Source organism: Pogonomyrmex barbatus, unplaced genomic scaffold (genome assembly GCF_055798465.1).
Source record: "Pogonomyrmex barbatus isolate J1 unplaced genomic scaffold, ASM5579846v1 scaffold3, whole genome shotgun sequence".
Classification (NCBI taxonomy): Eukaryota; Metazoa; Arthropoda; class Insecta; order Hymenoptera; family Formicidae; genus Pogonomyrmex; species Pogonomyrmex barbatus.
In genome coordinates this window covers 18657064-18675751 of record NW_028297127.1, presented here as the reverse complement: position 1 = coordinate 18675751, position 18688 = coordinate 18657064, and the positions used below count along the sequence as shown (strand labels likewise).

Sequence of the window (18688 nt, the reverse complement as noted above, 5' to 3'; positions counted from 1 at the left end):
GGACATAGAGGCGTTTCAAAATAAAGTTACAGCTAAATCGCGGGCATGTCCGCTCTCAGACTTCTCTCTGGTTGGAACGCACAATCATCATTGATCTAACTCGCCCCCATGCCTACCAGAGGCGCTCGTTTCGACAGTGTCGTTCATGTCAGGAGAGATTGTCCGTCCTTCATGTCCCGACGTGTCGAAGACCATCCAAGATAGTCCGTCTGCTCGCTGCGCGGAGGTTGTACATACATACGTTATTTAGCGAGACGATCCTGTTAATCGGATTGCTGTTGACCGCTGTGTGTCAAGAGAACGACGCCAGTCGACGCCATGATGGTAGGTGGAACCTGTTATCAATCGGTGCTCGCCGTTCCGTTCGTCTGACGTGTTCAATCTCGACGCGGATCCCCGCAAAGTGCGCTTCCTCTTCGAAGGCGCATCTCGCGTTTTCTAATATACGAAAAATGTTGCAGGATGGAATATGTGACACCACGGACATTTTAAATAGCGTACCTCCCAAAAAGGTATTTATTAGCGTTTTTCTTTCTATCAGAATTTCTTCTCTTCTTCGATTTCCTGTTTGATAACAGGATGTATTATCTCGTGCGTTCCCTTACTTTGTTTTCGTATTATCGTTGACAACTTGGCACTGCTGTATCAATTAACAGATCTGTTCTCTTGCAGACAATCCATGCTGATACCATAGATCTCTCGGATAAGTCCTTGCAGGTGGATATCTCGGATGCTCTCAGCGAGAAGGACAAAGTTAAATTCACTGTACATACAAAAACTACTCTACCTGAATTCCAAAAGCCAGACAATCTAGTTGTGAGGCAGCACGAAGAGTTTGTGTGGCTCCATGATCGATTTGAGGAAAATGAAGAATACGCTGGTTACATTGTATGTATGGAATCTTTATTTTATTCTGTTGCATCTTTTACTGTTTTAGTGTTTTAGAGACAATTGTGAAAATCTATGTAAAATATCAAACATGAGTTATAATAAATTTTAAATGAATTTTTTTTTGTAATTACAATTCTCTAGATATAATTAATTACTATTCAAACTATTCTGAAATATTAAATAACAATGTTAAATGATTATATGAAAAAATATGATATACACATGATTGCATTGGATACCACTAAATTAGAAAAGAACAATTGTGATATTTGGCATTCAAGCTTATATTTTACTTTATAGATATTAATATTATTATAACAGATTCCACCATGTCCACCAAGGCCAGACTTTGATGCATCCCGTGAAAAACTACAAAAATTGGGCGAAGGTGAAGGAAACATGACACGCGAAGAGTTTAATAAGATGAAACAGGAATTAGAAGCGTGAGTTTTTTGCACATATATTACATTTTGATTGAAAAAATATAGAATTTATTTGTTATAAAAAATATAGAATTTTTTTGTTATATTATTTTCGTGATCTTGTAGGGAATACTTAGCCACTTTCAAGAAAACTGTTGCTATGCACGAGATGTTTCTAACCAGGTTAGCACATCATCCAGTTTTTCGGAACGATCATAATCTGAGAGTATTCTTAGAATATGATCAAGATCTTTGCGTGCGAGGTAAGGTTTTCGTACTCTACACAATATTACAGAATATAAAAATTAAAACAGATGTAGAATATATATTTTGTTTATTCTCTTACAGGAAAAAATAAAATGGAAATGTTCGGTGGTTTAGTAAAATCGTTCTCTAAAACTACTGATGAATATTATCTGTCAGCTACGGTAAAAGATGTGAATGATTTTTTTGATCAAGAAATGACATTCCTTCAAACTTATCATCATAATTTAAAAGAAGCTACAAGATTGGCTGATCGTCAAACAGCTAAACATAAAGATGTAGCAGATTCATATATAAAGATTTCTACCAATCTTTTACAATTAGCTACAACGGATACTGGAAAACTTGAGAGATTTTTAACTAAAATTGCCGAAACCTTCGAGAAGTTACGAGTAAGAACACTATACAATGTTATTCTTAGAATTTTTAATCAAATTGAATCTATTATGCTGTTACATGTAAAATTTTTTTTTTAGAAAGTTGAAGGACGGGTAGCATCAGATGAAGATTTAAAATTATCAGACACCCTTCGTTATTACATGAGAGATACAGCTGCAGCTAAGAGACTTCTTTTCAGAAGATTGAAAGCTTTGCATGAATATGAATCTGCAAACCGTACTCTCGAAAAAGCTCGTGCCAAAAACAAAGATGTCCATGCAGTAAGTATACATTTTCCTACAACTTGTAAATTTATATTTATATAATATATAATAATATTCTCAGCTAATTTATTTTAATAAAAAAGTAGTAGTACCAAAATGTAGGACGAAAAAATACAATAAATATTCATTTAAAATTAAATGTCTAAATAAAATTAATATGTCTAAATTGAAATTGCAATTATTAGATATTGTAACTTATTATGACTCTGAGATTGTGACTCTGAATAGAATCTAATCAGAACTTTAATTTTTCTTGCTTTTCAAGGCACTGGAGGTTGCTGAGGTGTGTCATATATTGTTTGTGTCCTACATATATTTTATGTATAGTGCTTAAAAAGTATTAGATCTTATTGCCAACCTTTTTATTAAATGGATCAAAATAAATTTATATTAAAATCACTTAATTACTATTAGGCAAAGAAAAATATTTTATAATTTTATATTTGGGATATTACAAATTTTGTGATATTTTATAATATTAGGAAAGTAATTTACGATTTTTTTTGGAAAAGAATCTCACAAGATTCTTATTTTTTTATATAAACAAGAATAATTAATATATAAAATATATACATATGTATACATGGAGACATTGCATTTTTTAAACAAGGAGATTGGCACAAGTTAGTTGCTGCAGCACGGAAGTTATTATCAGAAGTATTATGCATGAATGATGATTGCATGCACTTAATATTGTCTTGATAATTTAAATAATTTATGATCTGAAAACATTTTTATGATAGAAATGATATAAGTTTTGCTGATGAATATATAAATATTATGTAATTGCATCAGAAAAGTTTTAAATAAAAATGTTTATATTTATTATTTTAATAATTATGGATTTATTTTTTATTAATCAAGGCGGAACAAGCACAGACTGAAGCATGTGAGAAATTTGAACAAATGTCCGATAAAGGAAAAGAAGGTAAATATAAATAGATATATCATTTACTTGAAAATTGTACAATTGATATAATTCTTGAATTGATGAATAAAATAAAGAAAAGTAATATATTTTCTATTTTATGAAAATATTACATAAAATTTACAGAATGATATTGATTATTTTTAGAACATTTAAAATATTGTTTATTATATTATAAATATTGTTTATTAGTTATTAATATAATTTATAATAACTTTCTAGAATTACTGGATTTCAAAACAAGGCGGGTAGCTGCATTTAAGAAGAATCTCATTGAACTGACAGAGCTGGAAATAAAACATGCTAAAGTGAGTGTAATGATCTTACCTTTCTCGATTGCATTCAAACATTGCAGCATATAAAAAATGTATTAATGTTTACAGTCACATGCAGAAATGCTCAAGAAATGTTTATCTGTACTTCGGGAAGAGTGATCTAGTTTTAGCGTTGCCATGGACAATTCTATGTGCATGCATTCTGTATGCAGATAACAATTTATTTAAGACTAATGGTACTGTAAAATACTATATATTTTTTGTTATCTGAATTTACTAGATCTATCATGCTTTGAAAATAAAGTATTGTATTAATAGCTGCAAAGCGACTTCGAAAAACTGATGTTTACTATCATTGAGCTGTAAAAAGCTATGTAAGCGCTCCTATTAATTCTGCTTAATAGATATTAAGAAACAGTTTTGTAAGTTTGAATAATTCATGTGTTGTAAAAATGACACATATTTATATTGTAAAAAATGAATTAGATATTATCGAGTCTCTTTGCAGCTTTGAATTAAGAGCCTGTTATACCTATAAAATAAGGTTCTCTATATTATATAAACAAAATTATATATATATATATATATATATATATATATATATATATATATACATAGAAGAGAGTTATATATACATATATGTATAAAATAAGAATATATCCATACGATGTTATTACTATATTGCTTAAGTTTAGAGCAGTTTTGTGAAGAAGGGATTGCTAATATAAAAGCTCAGGATGATTAAAGTTAATATAAACAATTAGATTTTCATATATATAAACTTTCCAAATTTTTATGACGATACGCTAGTCCGACAAATAATTATTCATAAATGCGTTCGTTTTAAGATTAGGAAACAAAACAATGCAGCAATGATTAAAGGGACCTTGAAATGATTTATATAATAAAGTGCAATTATACTTTTCATCGTAACGTTGTAAAGCAACATCTATATTCTTGTGTTCTTTTTTGTATGCACTTCATGACCATTTTTATTTGTCGTGCAATTTGTATCGCATAATTTGGTCACCCTTTTTTTTTTGATGAGCCTGAAAAAAAGAGAAAGAATTTTATGTATATTAGTTTAGCAAGAAATTGCTTCTGTTGTAGGTAAATAATTTCGATGCGAATATTTTCATAGGTTTTTATTGAATCGAATCATTTTCTTTCCTATAATACATGATTGCAGACATATACTGAGAAATTCATTAAGTTGCAAGAGTTTATCGTTTAATTCTTTAAGAATTAATTCGAAATCCACCGTAATGTATCGTACATTATCGTCTTATCTTTAATGTCAGTAAATCCTATGAGTATCTTATAAGTGAGTGCAGATAAACGCGCTGCGATGCGGACAACGTCGTATCCCGTTTATCGTACGCCGATCTTAATTTGGTATCGTTACATCGTAAAGTTAATCTTAATAATAACGAACAGTAAAGACGACGCAATAGAAAATACTTTTTTAAACGTCATGCTGAGAAACATCTTGCTCTTTCGATATCTTGTTTCTACTTCCTACCTATATCAAATATCACAATAAATCAGAAGTACTTTCAAAAAACAATAATTAGTACATAATCCCAGTTTGATAGTATTGCTCTCTTATTATCTATGACCCTCGTGGACAGAGTTGTAAATGCGAGTTCTATTTATGAGCATTTTAACGTTTTTACGATTAATGATAAGTAAATTTTATTACAAATTATTAGAAAATGATATGAAAAATTATTTAATAGACATGTTTATGATTGTGTAAAAGAACATTTTCTCAACAATTGGCTAGAAGACGCAGACAATTTTTATTTACGAAAGTAACTTGGTAATAAAATCATAATTTGTTATTTGATAATATCTTTGTCTTTGGTTATTAATGTTTTAAGTTTTGAAATTTAATTTCAATATCTTCATTAGTCACAAATGCGCTCTCTTTTTCGATGAAATAATGTGTTCTCGAAATTATTAAAAAAATCCTTTTTCTCGTAACGAGTTACGCGTTTCAGAAGCAATTCCAAGAGCAATTTACACATAGTTTCGAATATGTTGCATGTAATTTCGTGAATTTCTTCAATACAGTGATAGCTCTGTTATCTACGTGAGAAATGATGAATTCGAATCACTTAATTTTTTTAATATGGCTTTATTTTTTTATTTCATTGGCATTATCGCGTACCACGTTTCAGCATGAATTCATTTAAGAGAATTCATTGTATTCACACGCGGCTGATTATCGGAAATGCACGATCGCCGTTAATTTCGCGGCGGTGATTACCGATTCTCATTGATCAATGAACTTTTGTATACGAATATTCACGGATCGATTATGCTCGTTCACCATGTATGATGAATTTTTCACAAGTATAAGCGCCGAAACACGCGCGACACGGAGAGAAAGAGAGAGTGGCTCTTTCACTTTAAAAAACGTTATTCATGCTGCGCGCTGTGAAAAATATGTGGCGATTAAATTCGCAAATCGTGGACATTTCACGAATAAAAATATCGGTGAATATATCCAAGATCTCCGTAACTTTTATTCCATTCATCAGTGGTGTAAACACGGACTCAATTTCAGACTATTTATTCGATTCTCTACCACACGATCACAAAAAAAATCACATTTTGTGATATAAAAATTTATAGAAATTTATATTCGTTACTATCTGTCACTGGAATTGTCTAAAAAAAGAATTTAAAGTGCCTTTGAATATAAGATTTCTGTATAGAATACGAATAATTTTTGAATACTTGTATATCGGCATTTGACATTTATTATTTAAAAAAGTTATAATTAAAATGTAGTATCTCGTCAAAGCAGAAATTTTTCATTAAAGTTGTAGAGTTGTAAGAAGACTTCAAATTAACCGACAAATTGCGCTGGAATTTTAAATTTGATTGAATTTAAGACGCGCTAACAACTCGTCGCGATGTCCGTCATGTGTCAAGAGACACGAGTACCTGTCAGGTACCCAAGACGCCGCTGGTAAACGCTTGGTTCAAGTCGTTTCAAAGTTTCATTAACCGTCACGCTATGGGAACGCAGCTTCACTTAATATCTAAGTAATCGAGAACGAAATGGAATTTTAGAAATCTTCTACTTGCATCTACGTCGGTTCTTGCTCGAGGAAGTACATCTGAGGAAAATCAGAAAATGAGAGTCTTCGGTCCCGAACTTTTCCCGAATGTGCGTCACACATCAACTACGTTTTATTCGCCTTTTTTTATTCCGCATGTGATTCTACATTTATTAGGATTTATATTTGGAGAGAACGAATTTTATCAAACATATATTCACGCGTATATTCAATCACACATAAACATATGCAAATTTATTACATAGATCCAACTTCCGAACATGTTATATAGGCTCGCTATCTCTTATTAATACTCTAACTAAATTTAAATCTTTCTTTTTTTCAATGCTATTAGATATGCGATATTCAGTTTTATATCGCCATCCAGCCACGTCAGCCTTAAACTCTTATCGTCGTTCCTTAGCGGAGTAATTTTTTAAGAAGCGCGAGTTGGTCCCCAACCAGACTCGTAGTCGTTTCAAACGTTTCGTTTAGAGTCAAATTTATTACGTGCCGCCACACGCTCGGCGATTCTCCTTTTTTTTTATGCTCGTCGGAACGCGTAAAGCGACAAGGCCGACCTAATTGCTGCGCCAGTGGCCGCTGGATTCCGGGCTTAAAGCGCTGGAGCCGCATGCGTGCCGGCACCTGAAATAACGGCCCGATAAACGCCGCGTGTTAATTTATCTCGGGGAGACACCATCCGCGTTCTGATTTCTCCTCGCGAAAATATGATATGAAGAACGTCAGAACAGAGACTCGAGACGCGCGGAAGCGGCGGGCGAGGAAGTGGCGCAATGTATTTCCACGCGGTTGCGGGGGATTTCGAGCAGATTTATGATAACGGTATGCATCTGGGACGGCCAATCAGTCTTCCGCCCGGCGGGCCGCACAATCCTGGTCTCTCGTTCGCACCTGCCCTCTCGTTCGTATCTCGATTTGAGTTCGAATCCGGCCGGCCCGACCGACCGCGTCTGCGACGTCTAGCTGGGAAACTCGAAATAGATCAACGCCGATTACCGTCGCCCGCCATTCGAATTCCGAATGAAATTCAATCGGCGGTCGCGAACGGGAATTTCTTTCCGCTCCGATCATTCCCGCTACCGTTTCTGTACCAGACTGCTTGCTCGCAATTGTTTAGTCGCAATTTGCTTTGTTAAAACTTCCGCTTCGAGCTTGCGCTCAGAAATGCCGCGCGGGCGACAGTAGAATATTAAGGACTCGTTTCACCGAATATCTCGATATTTCATTTTCGTTCCGACCATTGTTAATACCGTTTATAATGACTAATGATTAATAATGTTACACCTGTATCGTATTCATACTGTGAATCGTCGATGTCGTTTTCCGACGCTCGCACAATCCCGCTCATTGCATTATTGCGGGGGCGCGCTACCAATCGCGCATGCATTTGTCATCAAATCGTGCACATAATCACTCGCGATACGAGCGCCAAATCGATCACGAATTTATTACGCGATCAATATCAATAATTCATCGTGCGTTCGCGCCGAGCGGGAGAGAACAGCGGAGAGATCGAATTAAACGCCGGACAATTGGGGCGACGAATGAGTCCATGTCTCGTCAAGGGGATGCGCATTAAAATTTTATTCGCGAGCACAATGCGATATGGCAATGCGTCGTGAAGTTTCTCTTTGAGTAATTTGCATCCCGGATCCCGTGTCGTTTCGCAAAACATCTTCGGAATAGGTCCTCGCTATCGGTCTCTCCCTGCTCGATCTCTCTGTGTGCGCCGCCTCTGTGCGTTAATGCAACGAGCAATCCCAAACGCGATGCATTCCCAGCGCATAATTCAGGCGCCTTATATTGTTAAAAGTAACGTTGTTAAAATAGTTACGGCGCCGTTAACACGCGACCCGCTTTCATTCGGAACGAGGATAATATTTCTTTCCGTAGTAAACGCTTTCTCTACTCCTTTTCTTCCTTTCTCTCTCTCTCTCTCTCTCTCTCTCTCTCTCTCTCTCTCCTCTTCCTCCATCTTTTCCTCTTTCCCTTTATCATATCTTTTTTACATGTCTTAATAATTTTATGATTCACAAAGCGGCGCGAAACAGTTGGCCGGATTTGAAAGAATTATCACAGTGGAGTTATAATGCTAAACGGAATCAGTTTCTAGGTCAAATATAAGATAGTTTTTGTGCACAAAGAAATCTCGATATTCAAATCAAACATACCTTGGAGTTGTTTTTTCAAAAAAAGAAATTATTACCAAAAATTATATTTAAGTGTATAATTCGATTATTCTGTCTTTAATAATTTAGAAAACAATAAGCTATCAGTTAAAATAATTTTTATATGAAATTATTTTTCTGTAATTATGAAATTATTTTTCTGAAATTATTTTAATCTGTAAATTCTGCAAGAAATTTGATTACTATTTTTAAATGTGTGGCAAGAATTTAAATTTATTTTTTGAAATTACTTTAATTATAGTTATATCCAATTATTATAACTATGCACGAACTATATCGCCCAAATGTAAAATAATGATAAGTACAAAGTAAATTCTTTAATATTTTTTTTTGCATTCAATTGTTAATTGAAAAGTATTATCGCATAAAAATAGTAATGGGCAATAGAAGCTGAACGTTTACCAATATAATTTTCGATTGCTAGGTCGATTTCCGAGCGGTCCAAGGGCGGTGATCGAGAACGATTAAGAGAACAAGCATCTCTGGAAGGAGTTACAAACGCGATAGAACAACGGTATCGTGGCACAACTAAGAAACAAAAGACACGTAGTCTCTCTTCCGAGAGTCTGGAGAACGTTCTTCTCGATTTAATTCCGCGGGGTTTTCCGTTTTCTATTGATGTTTTTATAAGACCGCTATTCCGCCGATTTGCGAGGTCGGGCCGCGTGGGGATGCGTGGGATGCGAGAGGGAAGAGGGATAGAAGAGATCTTTAGGGGAAGAAAGGAAAGATCTCGTTGCGTTCACCGGGGAACAAAATGAACCCCCGTGTGTGTCGTGACCCTTTCTTACAACGTTTTTTTTTTTTTATCTATCCTCTCCCCCTACCCCCATTGCGCTCTCCTCCACTATCGAGCCAGATAACGACGGATACATAATACACGGGTGACTGCGCGCGATTCCACGAAATCCGCGGAAGCCATCTTCACGCTTCACCGATCAAACGTTACTTTGCGCAGTTTTTTCTTTTTTTCTCTCTTTCTCCCTCTCTCTCTCTCTCTCTCTCTCTCTCTCTCTTCTTTCCTTTCCAACCATTCCTGTCGGAACGATCCAAACAGTGCGCGCTGCCACCCGCTGTAAAGGGAACTCATTAAAGGCCCATTGTACGCGAGAAGCGAGGCGGAGCCGATCATTTCAAAGATTTGCAGGTGAAAACGTTGCGCGAGAAAACGAGGAGAGCTGAATTGTCGATAATTATTGCGTTCGTTGTGCCGCCTTGTGTATAAATAAGCTGCCGTTCCGCTGTTTTTATTGCGAATCTCGCCGATCGTCTCGTAATTAAAGTAAGCTGCGTTTGTTCCGAATAAAATTGTCACGTGGCGAAGATATATCTAGAACTTGTTTGACTATCGAGAGGTCACGTTGAGATTTATAATAATTCTGTTCTGTCAAGGATTCTCTCTCTCTCTCTCTCTCTCTCTGCGAAATCAAATAATCTCCATATTACTGTAATATACGTTCATGTTCCGCATTTCCATACCACCATTTTGGTAAATGTAATTGGGATTTATACAGCTTGTCTTGTCTATTAATGATCCATTTATTTGGGATCAATTCGAGCTGATGGAGTCATTAGCGCTTTAATTTTCGTCGATTTTACAAGTTTTACAAGATAATGTTTTGCCATCGACGAGATATAGCACACAAGATCCATTATTACTTCGACGAGTCTGTACTACATTAACCAACAACCGTAAACAGTTATTTATTTTATGATTGCTTGCATTGAGTTTGAGAGTTTAGCTACTAAAATTTAGCTTGAAAGCAAATTCATTGTTCCCTTTTAGATTATGATTATCCTAATTATGGAAATAAAAATAAAAGAGTAAATTTAATGCAATGAAGGAAAAATAGAAAAATTAGAATCCTTAACAGATTTTCATTTGTGTGTGAAATGAATTTTCTATAGCTCTATAAATAAAACAAAACAATATTCTATTATCGTTGCTGAAATAATTATAATTTAATATTATTATCGTTCTTATTATCGTAACTCACGACAGGAGCAATATTTTTGAGCTTGCCTTGAATAAAAATTGTTATAAGTCGATGAACTGCGTCACAAAATGTACACTCGCGAGATTGTTCTAGTAATTTTGTGATCTTATTTTAATATTAACAAATATGAATATGAATATCGCGACTCGACACGCCAGTCGATAACGGTATGTAACGTTGCGTTTGCGATAATAATTGGTTTAATCCCGATATAATTGCGAGCACGTACGAGCGACGACTTTTACAAGAGCGAACGAGATTTCGCGAGCACGCGCGGCCGCGAGAGTGGGTGCTGGCGTGGGCGAGGAGGGGTGTGGGGAGGGCAAGTGCGGATGCGGGCGCGGGCGCGGGCGCGGGTGCGGGCGCGGGCGCGGGTGCGGGCGCGGACGCGGGCGCGGGTGCGGGCGCGAGAGGATTATTTCCATCGAGTATTCATTTTTAATTAAATTAATCGAGGAATCGGCGCGCTAATCCATGGAATTCGCGTAGTAGTCGCTTCAGCGTGACGGCCGCGCTATTGCAGAATTCCGTGAGGTTGGTAAATATTCGAGGAGCGCCGCATTGTTCTCATTACGGCGTATCGCGCCACGCTATTCCGATAACTTCATCAGCCGGTATTCGACATCGAAATACTCGTAGATAGGAATTTCGATTCGCGCGTGGATATAAATAAATACACGCGTGCATGTTACCGGCCATTAGTTTCGGGACCGTTTGAATCTCTATCGAAAGCACCAAACATCGCGGAAGGGATGCATTATTCTTATTTCTTCCTCTCTCATTTTCTAGTCCTTCGATGCAGATGAAAAAAAGTTTGGATAAAAAAATTGCTGTTTTATTAACTGAAATTCTCTGTAATGAATAATTTATTGCTAAGAGGTCTGATCTTTCCTCCGCAGCGCCAGAAAAACTGACTGCATTTTCCTTTGTGTAAAAACATCCGATCTTACGCTGCGTCGATGTTTGTTGCGAATATCGCGTGATTAAAATGTTTGTTTTAATTAAGTTAGAATGTTATAATTTATCATTATTTGATTTACTATAAATACATTTTTCAAAATTTATCGTACGACTCAAAACGTAATTGGAAATGTATTTTAGAAAATAATTCAAATAAATTGTATGAAACGTTTGGATATTTTGTCTCCAATCAGATATTCTAGGTTTAATATTGAATATGTATATCGAATGTATTTGTTCTGGGATGTAGTGAAATATTAAAGATAAATGATTATAACTAGAAAGTCTTATGGTATAGACAATAGTAAACTATAGAAATTTGTAACAACAAATTAACATTGCAATAGTAAATTTAAAATAAGTCACATGCAAATGTATGTAAAAAATTCTATAATATCAAAGCTTTTAAAAATATTTATAATTGAATATTATTCTCTGTTATCGATTCGATCTTTTCTATGAGACCAAAGATAATAAAGAGTAAAAGTAATAATCCCATTTGAAACGGGATTATTGTTAATAAAAGCATGCTGCATATTATAGTAAACGGGAATACTAAATCAACCTAAAATGCATGAATATAAATGTATATGTTTTGTACATGTTGTAACATGCGCGAGCGGATATTTGATTCTAGAAGGACGACCAAAGTACACGTAAAGGAGCTATTAACTTATAGTAACGAGGTGATCGTAAGAGACGATTGGGGAGCTGTCGGAAGGGTCGTAAAATTTGTTGAATTCGGTAACCGTTTTGCAGACTGTTTGAATTTCAAATAACGCGAACGATAAAGCTGTAACCGTAAATTTATCATGAATAGGCGATCAAAAGTTATCAAAGGAAGCAATGGCAAAGGAAGCGATTTGACAACGGTGACAGATCTCTCGCGAAATCATATTCCGTGGAATTCCGTTTGTAGAATTGACATCGCGCGTTCTGCATATTTCTATTAATAACGCATAATGGGATCTGATCAGAGAGAGAAGCTATTTGTATTCCGATGTCAGGACGTTAGTTTCACAAATATCGCTAGGAAATTCTGTCACGAGGTAGAACAAACATTTAACGACGTGCCTGTCTTCGTAATATATCGGAGTAAATCCTTTGACAATATATACTCATGTAATAACGAATGAAGTAATGCCGGCACGCAATGCGATATGGGTTGAGTTTGAGTTTCGCATACATATAAGAAGACATACATACAAGAAGACATTATTCGAAAAAAGATTTTTTTTTCACTTTTATGCAGAATAACTTCATTAAAATTTCAAATTCGCGGGGACGTAGATAGGAATTCCACGAATTCTACGCACGGTTCATATATGGACTTTCATGCATACGGATCTATGTAATATGTTTTATGTTACGTTGGAAAAGTGTAACTCGCTAAAATTATTATGGTATGCGCGTTATATTTATTTGCGCGCTTCTTATTATTATAAACGCGGATAAGTTTGAAACGAATTGTTGAATGCGTGCCTGTAAAGTATTACATTATCGTATCATTGTTCCTATCGTGGGTACTATACAAGTCGTTGGAGTACGATCAGACTTTTAAATTATTAATTGTTTTCGCGAAACGAGGGATTTAGACAACTCCAGAGAAAAGTGATGAGTTTATTGAATTAAATGTCTAATAGTAGAAAACAAATCTAGTTCGAAGTTTCACGAATAATGATAAGTAAAAGGCTATTTTTGCCTGAACCATCTAATAATAACTATTATATTTCTATAAATATTCTAAACAAGACAATTATATGAAAATCTTGAAATAAAATACATACCTTTCCTAACTTTCGCTTTCCAAGTTAGTGTCAGATACTCGTGCCGACGTCAATTAAATCTTAGATGTTAGAGGTTTGAAATTGAAAACGTGATATACATGATGTGATTTATCTGTTAAACGTTTCCGTCGATATTGCTGGCAACAAATCTCGCCGCTGTTTCGGAGAATGGAAGTCTGGCTGCAAGATTTTTTTTTTTTTTTTTTCTTATCGCATATCGTGTATTTTACTACAATAAATCGCTATATCGTGATACAGATTGCGTCGCATACAGATCGCGCTCGAAGACATAATATCGGCGATGCGATGTACGTGACTTCCAACGGTGCCGTGGATTCCGTGGAGTATCAAGTCTGCGAGATTTCCATTAGACGTGATTTCGCGCCTAAGATGAATCTCAAAGACCTCGCGGGCTCGTTCTCCACGAGTACTCCTAGCCGCGCGTGTCACCCTCGCACCCTTCATACTTTCTCACTCGTTTAAGCTTGCGACACGCCGCTAAGATTTCACCGCGGGGTTACGTGAATCTCACGTATACTGTATCCCTCAAGGATTAAACGACACAACCGTCGCGCATATGTTCCTGAATTCCCACTTGCAAGCTCCCCTTGACATATCCGTCTTCCGCCCGTGGAAAGAGCGAGACGTTTCTCAAGAAATATTTCTCGAGACGTGTCATTTGAATAACGCATAAGTATACAAACGAAGACGGAGAAAGGATTCGATTCCCGACAAAATACCGTTTATCCTACTTTTCCTACGTTTTTCCTTTTTTTGTCTTTTTTATTTTTCGTATCTCCGCGCGCGCGCGCGCGCGCATCTCACCTTAAATTAGGATATACAGAAAGAACCGTTGAATCATCTTAATCGCTACGCGTGTAATCCGATGTGTACAGTGTTTCGGGCGAGAGAAAACGATGCTACGTGATGGTTTCGTTGGGCCCCTCAAAAATAACGCTGGAGGGGACTCCATACGACACGTTTCCGCCGCCGTTGCTTGATGAGCCTACGAGTCAGGCCTGTCCAGCTGGTGGGTCCAACTTGTATTTTATTTTATTTTATTTTACGCCCAATAACGATGTCGCATCGTAATTAATTCGATAAGTGCGCCTCAACGATGAATCACTTTATTCGTTCGCTTGAAAAATCCTTGCGAATATATAAACGGATTTCTGATACTTTGATGGAAAACTGTGAGTACAACAGAAATAATATGTGCTAATTTTGTGAAATTTTGGAGTTAGAAAAAAGATGAACTCATTTCATCATCGTTCACTCGCTATTTTATTAAGCCTTGATAATTTTATACTTGTTATTTTTATCATACTGATGTTTTCATGTCAATTATCTTTATGCAGGTCAAAGCTTTAATAATAAAGGAGTTAAGGAATAAATGTGGAAAGGACTCGCACTGAGAGAAACTATGTTTTTTCGTGAGACGTTTCACGTAGTTCAACTCAATGACAAGAGAGACGATGTAACTCGCTCGCGTGCAACTTTAAGATCAGACATGTGGCTCGAAAGAACGACCGTTGCAACATACATCACGATGTTGGTTGTTCAACATTCAGCGAAATTATTACTTTTTTCATCTCTTTCTTTGTGCTAAATCTTTGAAAATTCACGTTTTGTAAAAATGTGAAAATTCGCGATCATTGTACATAAAATAATATTCGACAATGGACATAGTATATAATTTTTCTGTCGTACCAAAATAATTTTATAATAATAATTAAGCTTTACAGAACGGGAGTATCAATATATCGGCGTTATCTATTTTTTATATTGTAAGCATGATGTAAGTTCTACGCTTACTCTTATTGTTAATATTTGTTCTGCTGGATCTTTAATACTGAAATTAACTGTTTTTTTATTAAAAATATAAAATGTAAAAAACAAGAAACAATATAAAGTCAATCCGTGAATTCCACAATGTATTCTGTACTATCATAAAATACAATACATTCTAGCCATGTATGGCGAAATACATGAATATATTCATTTCTTTTTTCTCTTTTAGAATTTTAAAAATTTGTATACATGTACATTATTTGAATTCAAAATAAAAACCATTTATGAAAATTTATTTTTCCAATTGTAAAGCCATCATATTAAATTTATCATTTTGAATTTTAATTTTCTAACATCAAATTTGAATCAGCAAACCCAAAAATTCTTGTAACAAATTTTTTTGACAATTGTCAATTTTCACATATTAACGTTACCGTAAAGGGAAGCCAATATGATTTTAAAACAATATTATGTTTCGAGGCAATGAATACAATGAATTATAATAAATCTTATTTAAAGAAAGCTGTAAGACTTAAAAAATCGATACATCCATCCTTTAAATAATGAGAACAATTAATAATGCAATTAAAACACGAAATTTTACATTTGCATGTTATCTGAAAACCAGACAGGTTTGAAATATCAAAGGTATTATGATTTGAATGGAAATAAAAACACTTCGCAATCAATTATAATGCGAATAAACACTTCACAATCTTTTTCTCGGCGCCTTCTCGAGTGCGGAGCGACGGGTAGACGATTCAGTAGTATAAACTGTAACTACACGGCCGCAAGACGCCTTAATGATGGTCTTTAATGACGGTGCCGCGACGCCCGATTCACCATTCGGGAATTGCGATCTCGTACGTACGCGCTTTGTCCGCGTTTATTTCGCGTGCAATAAACTCTTGCAACGTCGTGTCGTGCAATAAACGTGTTTTCGTGCGACGCGACGGTGCGATCTCCATCTCGCAACGCCGTCACGATGTCGCACAAGAGCGGGCGACTTCTCCGTGGTAGACTTATGCCCGCTTGTAAAGTGAACAATTTTTCATAACAATTTTTATAAAAACGAAAAACGTAAGATTGTGGCAGAGACGCACGTTTCGCGTTCAAACGCCGAGGTAAATTTTCGCGTTTTGACTAGTACTTCCAAGTGTATTCTTCTCTCTTTTCATTTCTCTCTGCGAATATCTGTATACGCGAGAGAAATTTTTCCAGACTTCCGGAACGCGATATTCAAGCAGATTTAGATAGTAAGAGGTCATATCGGTTTTTAGATTGATTCAAAGTGTCTGTGAAATTATTAACGAGATAAACACTTTGCGAGCAAATGCTATCAATTCACGAAATTATAGAGAAATTGGTGCAAAACTGAAATGTGTAATTTCATGTTAATTTAGCTCTCTGTTTAAAATCATTTTAAACAGAATATATTTCCAAGGTATATCAGTTGATTACTACCTGTTGATTTTGATTCGATCATTTTGAAAACAAAAATTAAAATTATAAAAATGAGCTATATAATCAAATTTTTGAATGCAAATAATGTAAGCATTATTCTTAAATAAAAAGTCATATTTATAGGAACTACATACAATACACAAATTTATATCAAGCGTATTTATGCATATTATGCATATGGTGCAATAGGTCTGTTTTAATCCGTCTCATCGATCATTACACTTTTTAAGAAATATGGTTTCACCTTATTAGCAACATAATCGATTCGTTTGTACTGAGTTTTCCATCCGATTGGCTTGAAATCTGGTATGTCGAGAAGGGATGATCAGCGGTACCCGGAAGTTGGATAGGCCTGGCCTAACGTAATCCGCCTCGTCGTGGCGTATTCGACCCGGGCAGTATTTACATAATTCGAGTCGCATGCGCGTCGCGCGTAATGACTTGGAGCAGGCAATCGCGCAATCTTCCACGAAAATCTCGCATATCTAAGTAGTCCAGCCGGCGGCAACCTCGACTAAAGTAAATAAGGAATAAGGGGAACGAGGGTGAAGGGAGTCGGAAGATGGAACGCGGAAGACGCGGGAATGTGGATGAGGGGGAAAGAAAACCCGCGAGGGAACGGATGGGAGAGGAAGAGAGTGGGGGGAGGTGAAAAAGGAGGACGGGTGGGCGGGTGGACCGTAAAGTCCCGGGGGGAGGGTAATATCCTATCTATCACAAACGGAAGTAATGACGTAATAGTTATGGACATTTCGAAGTGAAACGCTTATCGCGCTAAAACGACGCCCGCTACGACGAGTATCGCCGGTACCAGCACGCCCGCCAGATTCCTCTTCGCTGCCGACGTCTTGCGGCGCTGTATCGCTGCCATCTTGTCACCTGAAACGGCAAAGAGAGACAGGTGGATCCATTAGTAAATCGGGGCCAAAATCGATCGCCGTTATTCGTCGAGGTGCCCCCGTTATCGAGGTAATCGAGTACACGATCGACGAGGGCCGCGACGACGGGACGCCCTCGTTGGAAATGGTGGCGTGTCTCTTGTAAGTTAAGTCGAGCGTTATTTCCGCCGTGGCGCACCGTGTTCGTTGTTGCCGTTGCAACATGTTAAAGCCGAGAGAGTACAACCAGCAGTAAAGCGATTGCTCTCTCTCTCTCTCTCTCTCTCTCTCTCTCTCTCTCTCTCTCTCTCTCTCTCTCTCTCTCTCCCTCCCTCTCTCCCTCTCCCTCCTCCCCCTCTCTCTCTCTCTCTTTCTTTCTCCCCTAGCCTTCTCCCGCTCGCTCTCTTGCTGCCATTTTGCCTGTTATTCAATAATTGCGTCTTCCGTCACGCGCGCACTTTCAGCCGCGCGCGCACGAGAGAACGATCGGAAGGCGACTTACACAAATTACGCAGATTAAATCCGCATATGCAAACAGACGCGAATCCGCGGCACACGCTTCCACGCTAAACGGCTGGTTTGATTTGAATCCATTATTCATATTGAACGTACCATGCTACGTGTGCGTGCATGTATGTACGTTGGACAAGCGAGAGTCCAAGATCAGACGGATCAATGTGAGTTCCCGTTACTCCACACACGACATACTGTACCTCCGTCTTATTGTTCAAATATTAAAAAAGTTTGAATACTCGGGCGGATATACTTTTAAATAGCGACGCACTTAGCGTGCTTAACATGGATTTCAATCAATATCAGAAAAGTCGGGCTAAGAATCGTATTGCACTTGCAATGTTAGAGGAGAAGGTATTACGATCATCCATTTACATTTTGTAGAATAACTTTATTAATAATCAATATTTTAAATTAAAAACTTAACTGGTTATATTCATCAAAGTATTGTTCGATAAGTTCTAGATTCAAAGTTATGAAATGTTTATTATATTGAATATTATTTACAAAAATATAGCGACACTGTATAATGGATCGAAGAGAAACAGGAACGGTAATATTGGCAAATACAA

At 36.5% G+C, this 18688-nt stretch overlaps 2 protein-coding genes across 4 annotated transcripts in view; one reads left to right on the top strand and one right to left on the bottom strand.

The window, feature by feature from the left end:
* The first annotated feature begins 104 nt into the window (after positions 1 to 104).
* Positions 105 to 4010, top strand: Snx6 (sorting nexin 6). 3 transcript variants are annotated; one of them, XM_011639737.2, is made up of 11 exons: positions 105 to 324; positions 462 to 512; positions 673 to 888; positions 1213 to 1334; positions 1440 to 1576; positions 1662 to 1969; positions 2054 to 2236; positions 2505 to 2522; positions 3104 to 3167; positions 3390 to 3475; positions 3551 to 4010. In XM_011639737.2, exons 1-11 carry the CDS (start codon positions 319 to 321, stop codon positions 3599 to 3601), a joined length of 1242 nt encoding a protein of 413 aa, XP_011638039.1. In that variant the 5' UTR covers positions 105 to 318; the 3' UTR covers positions 3602 to 4010. The 3 variants fall into 3 exon arrangements, with proteins under 3 accessions (XP_011638039.1, XP_025074202.1, XP_011638041.1); XM_025218417.2 differs by lacking the exon at positions 2505 to 2522 and having other exon boundaries at positions 106 to 324; XM_011639739.2 differs by lacking the exon at positions 105 to 324 and having other exon boundaries at positions 453 to 512.
* A 562-nt stretch (positions 4011 to 4572) lies between these two features.
* Positions 4573 to 18688, bottom strand: part of dpr12 (defective proboscis extension response 12) — a 256462-nt gene continuing 242346 nt past the window's right edge. Inside the window, exon 7 of the mRNA XM_089079259.1 lies at positions 4573 to 17604. Coding sequence (XP_088935385.1) covers positions 17492 to 17604 — 113 coding nt within the window. The 3' untranslated portion in view covers positions 4573 to 17491. The remainder of the gene's footprint in view (positions 17605 to 18688) is intronic.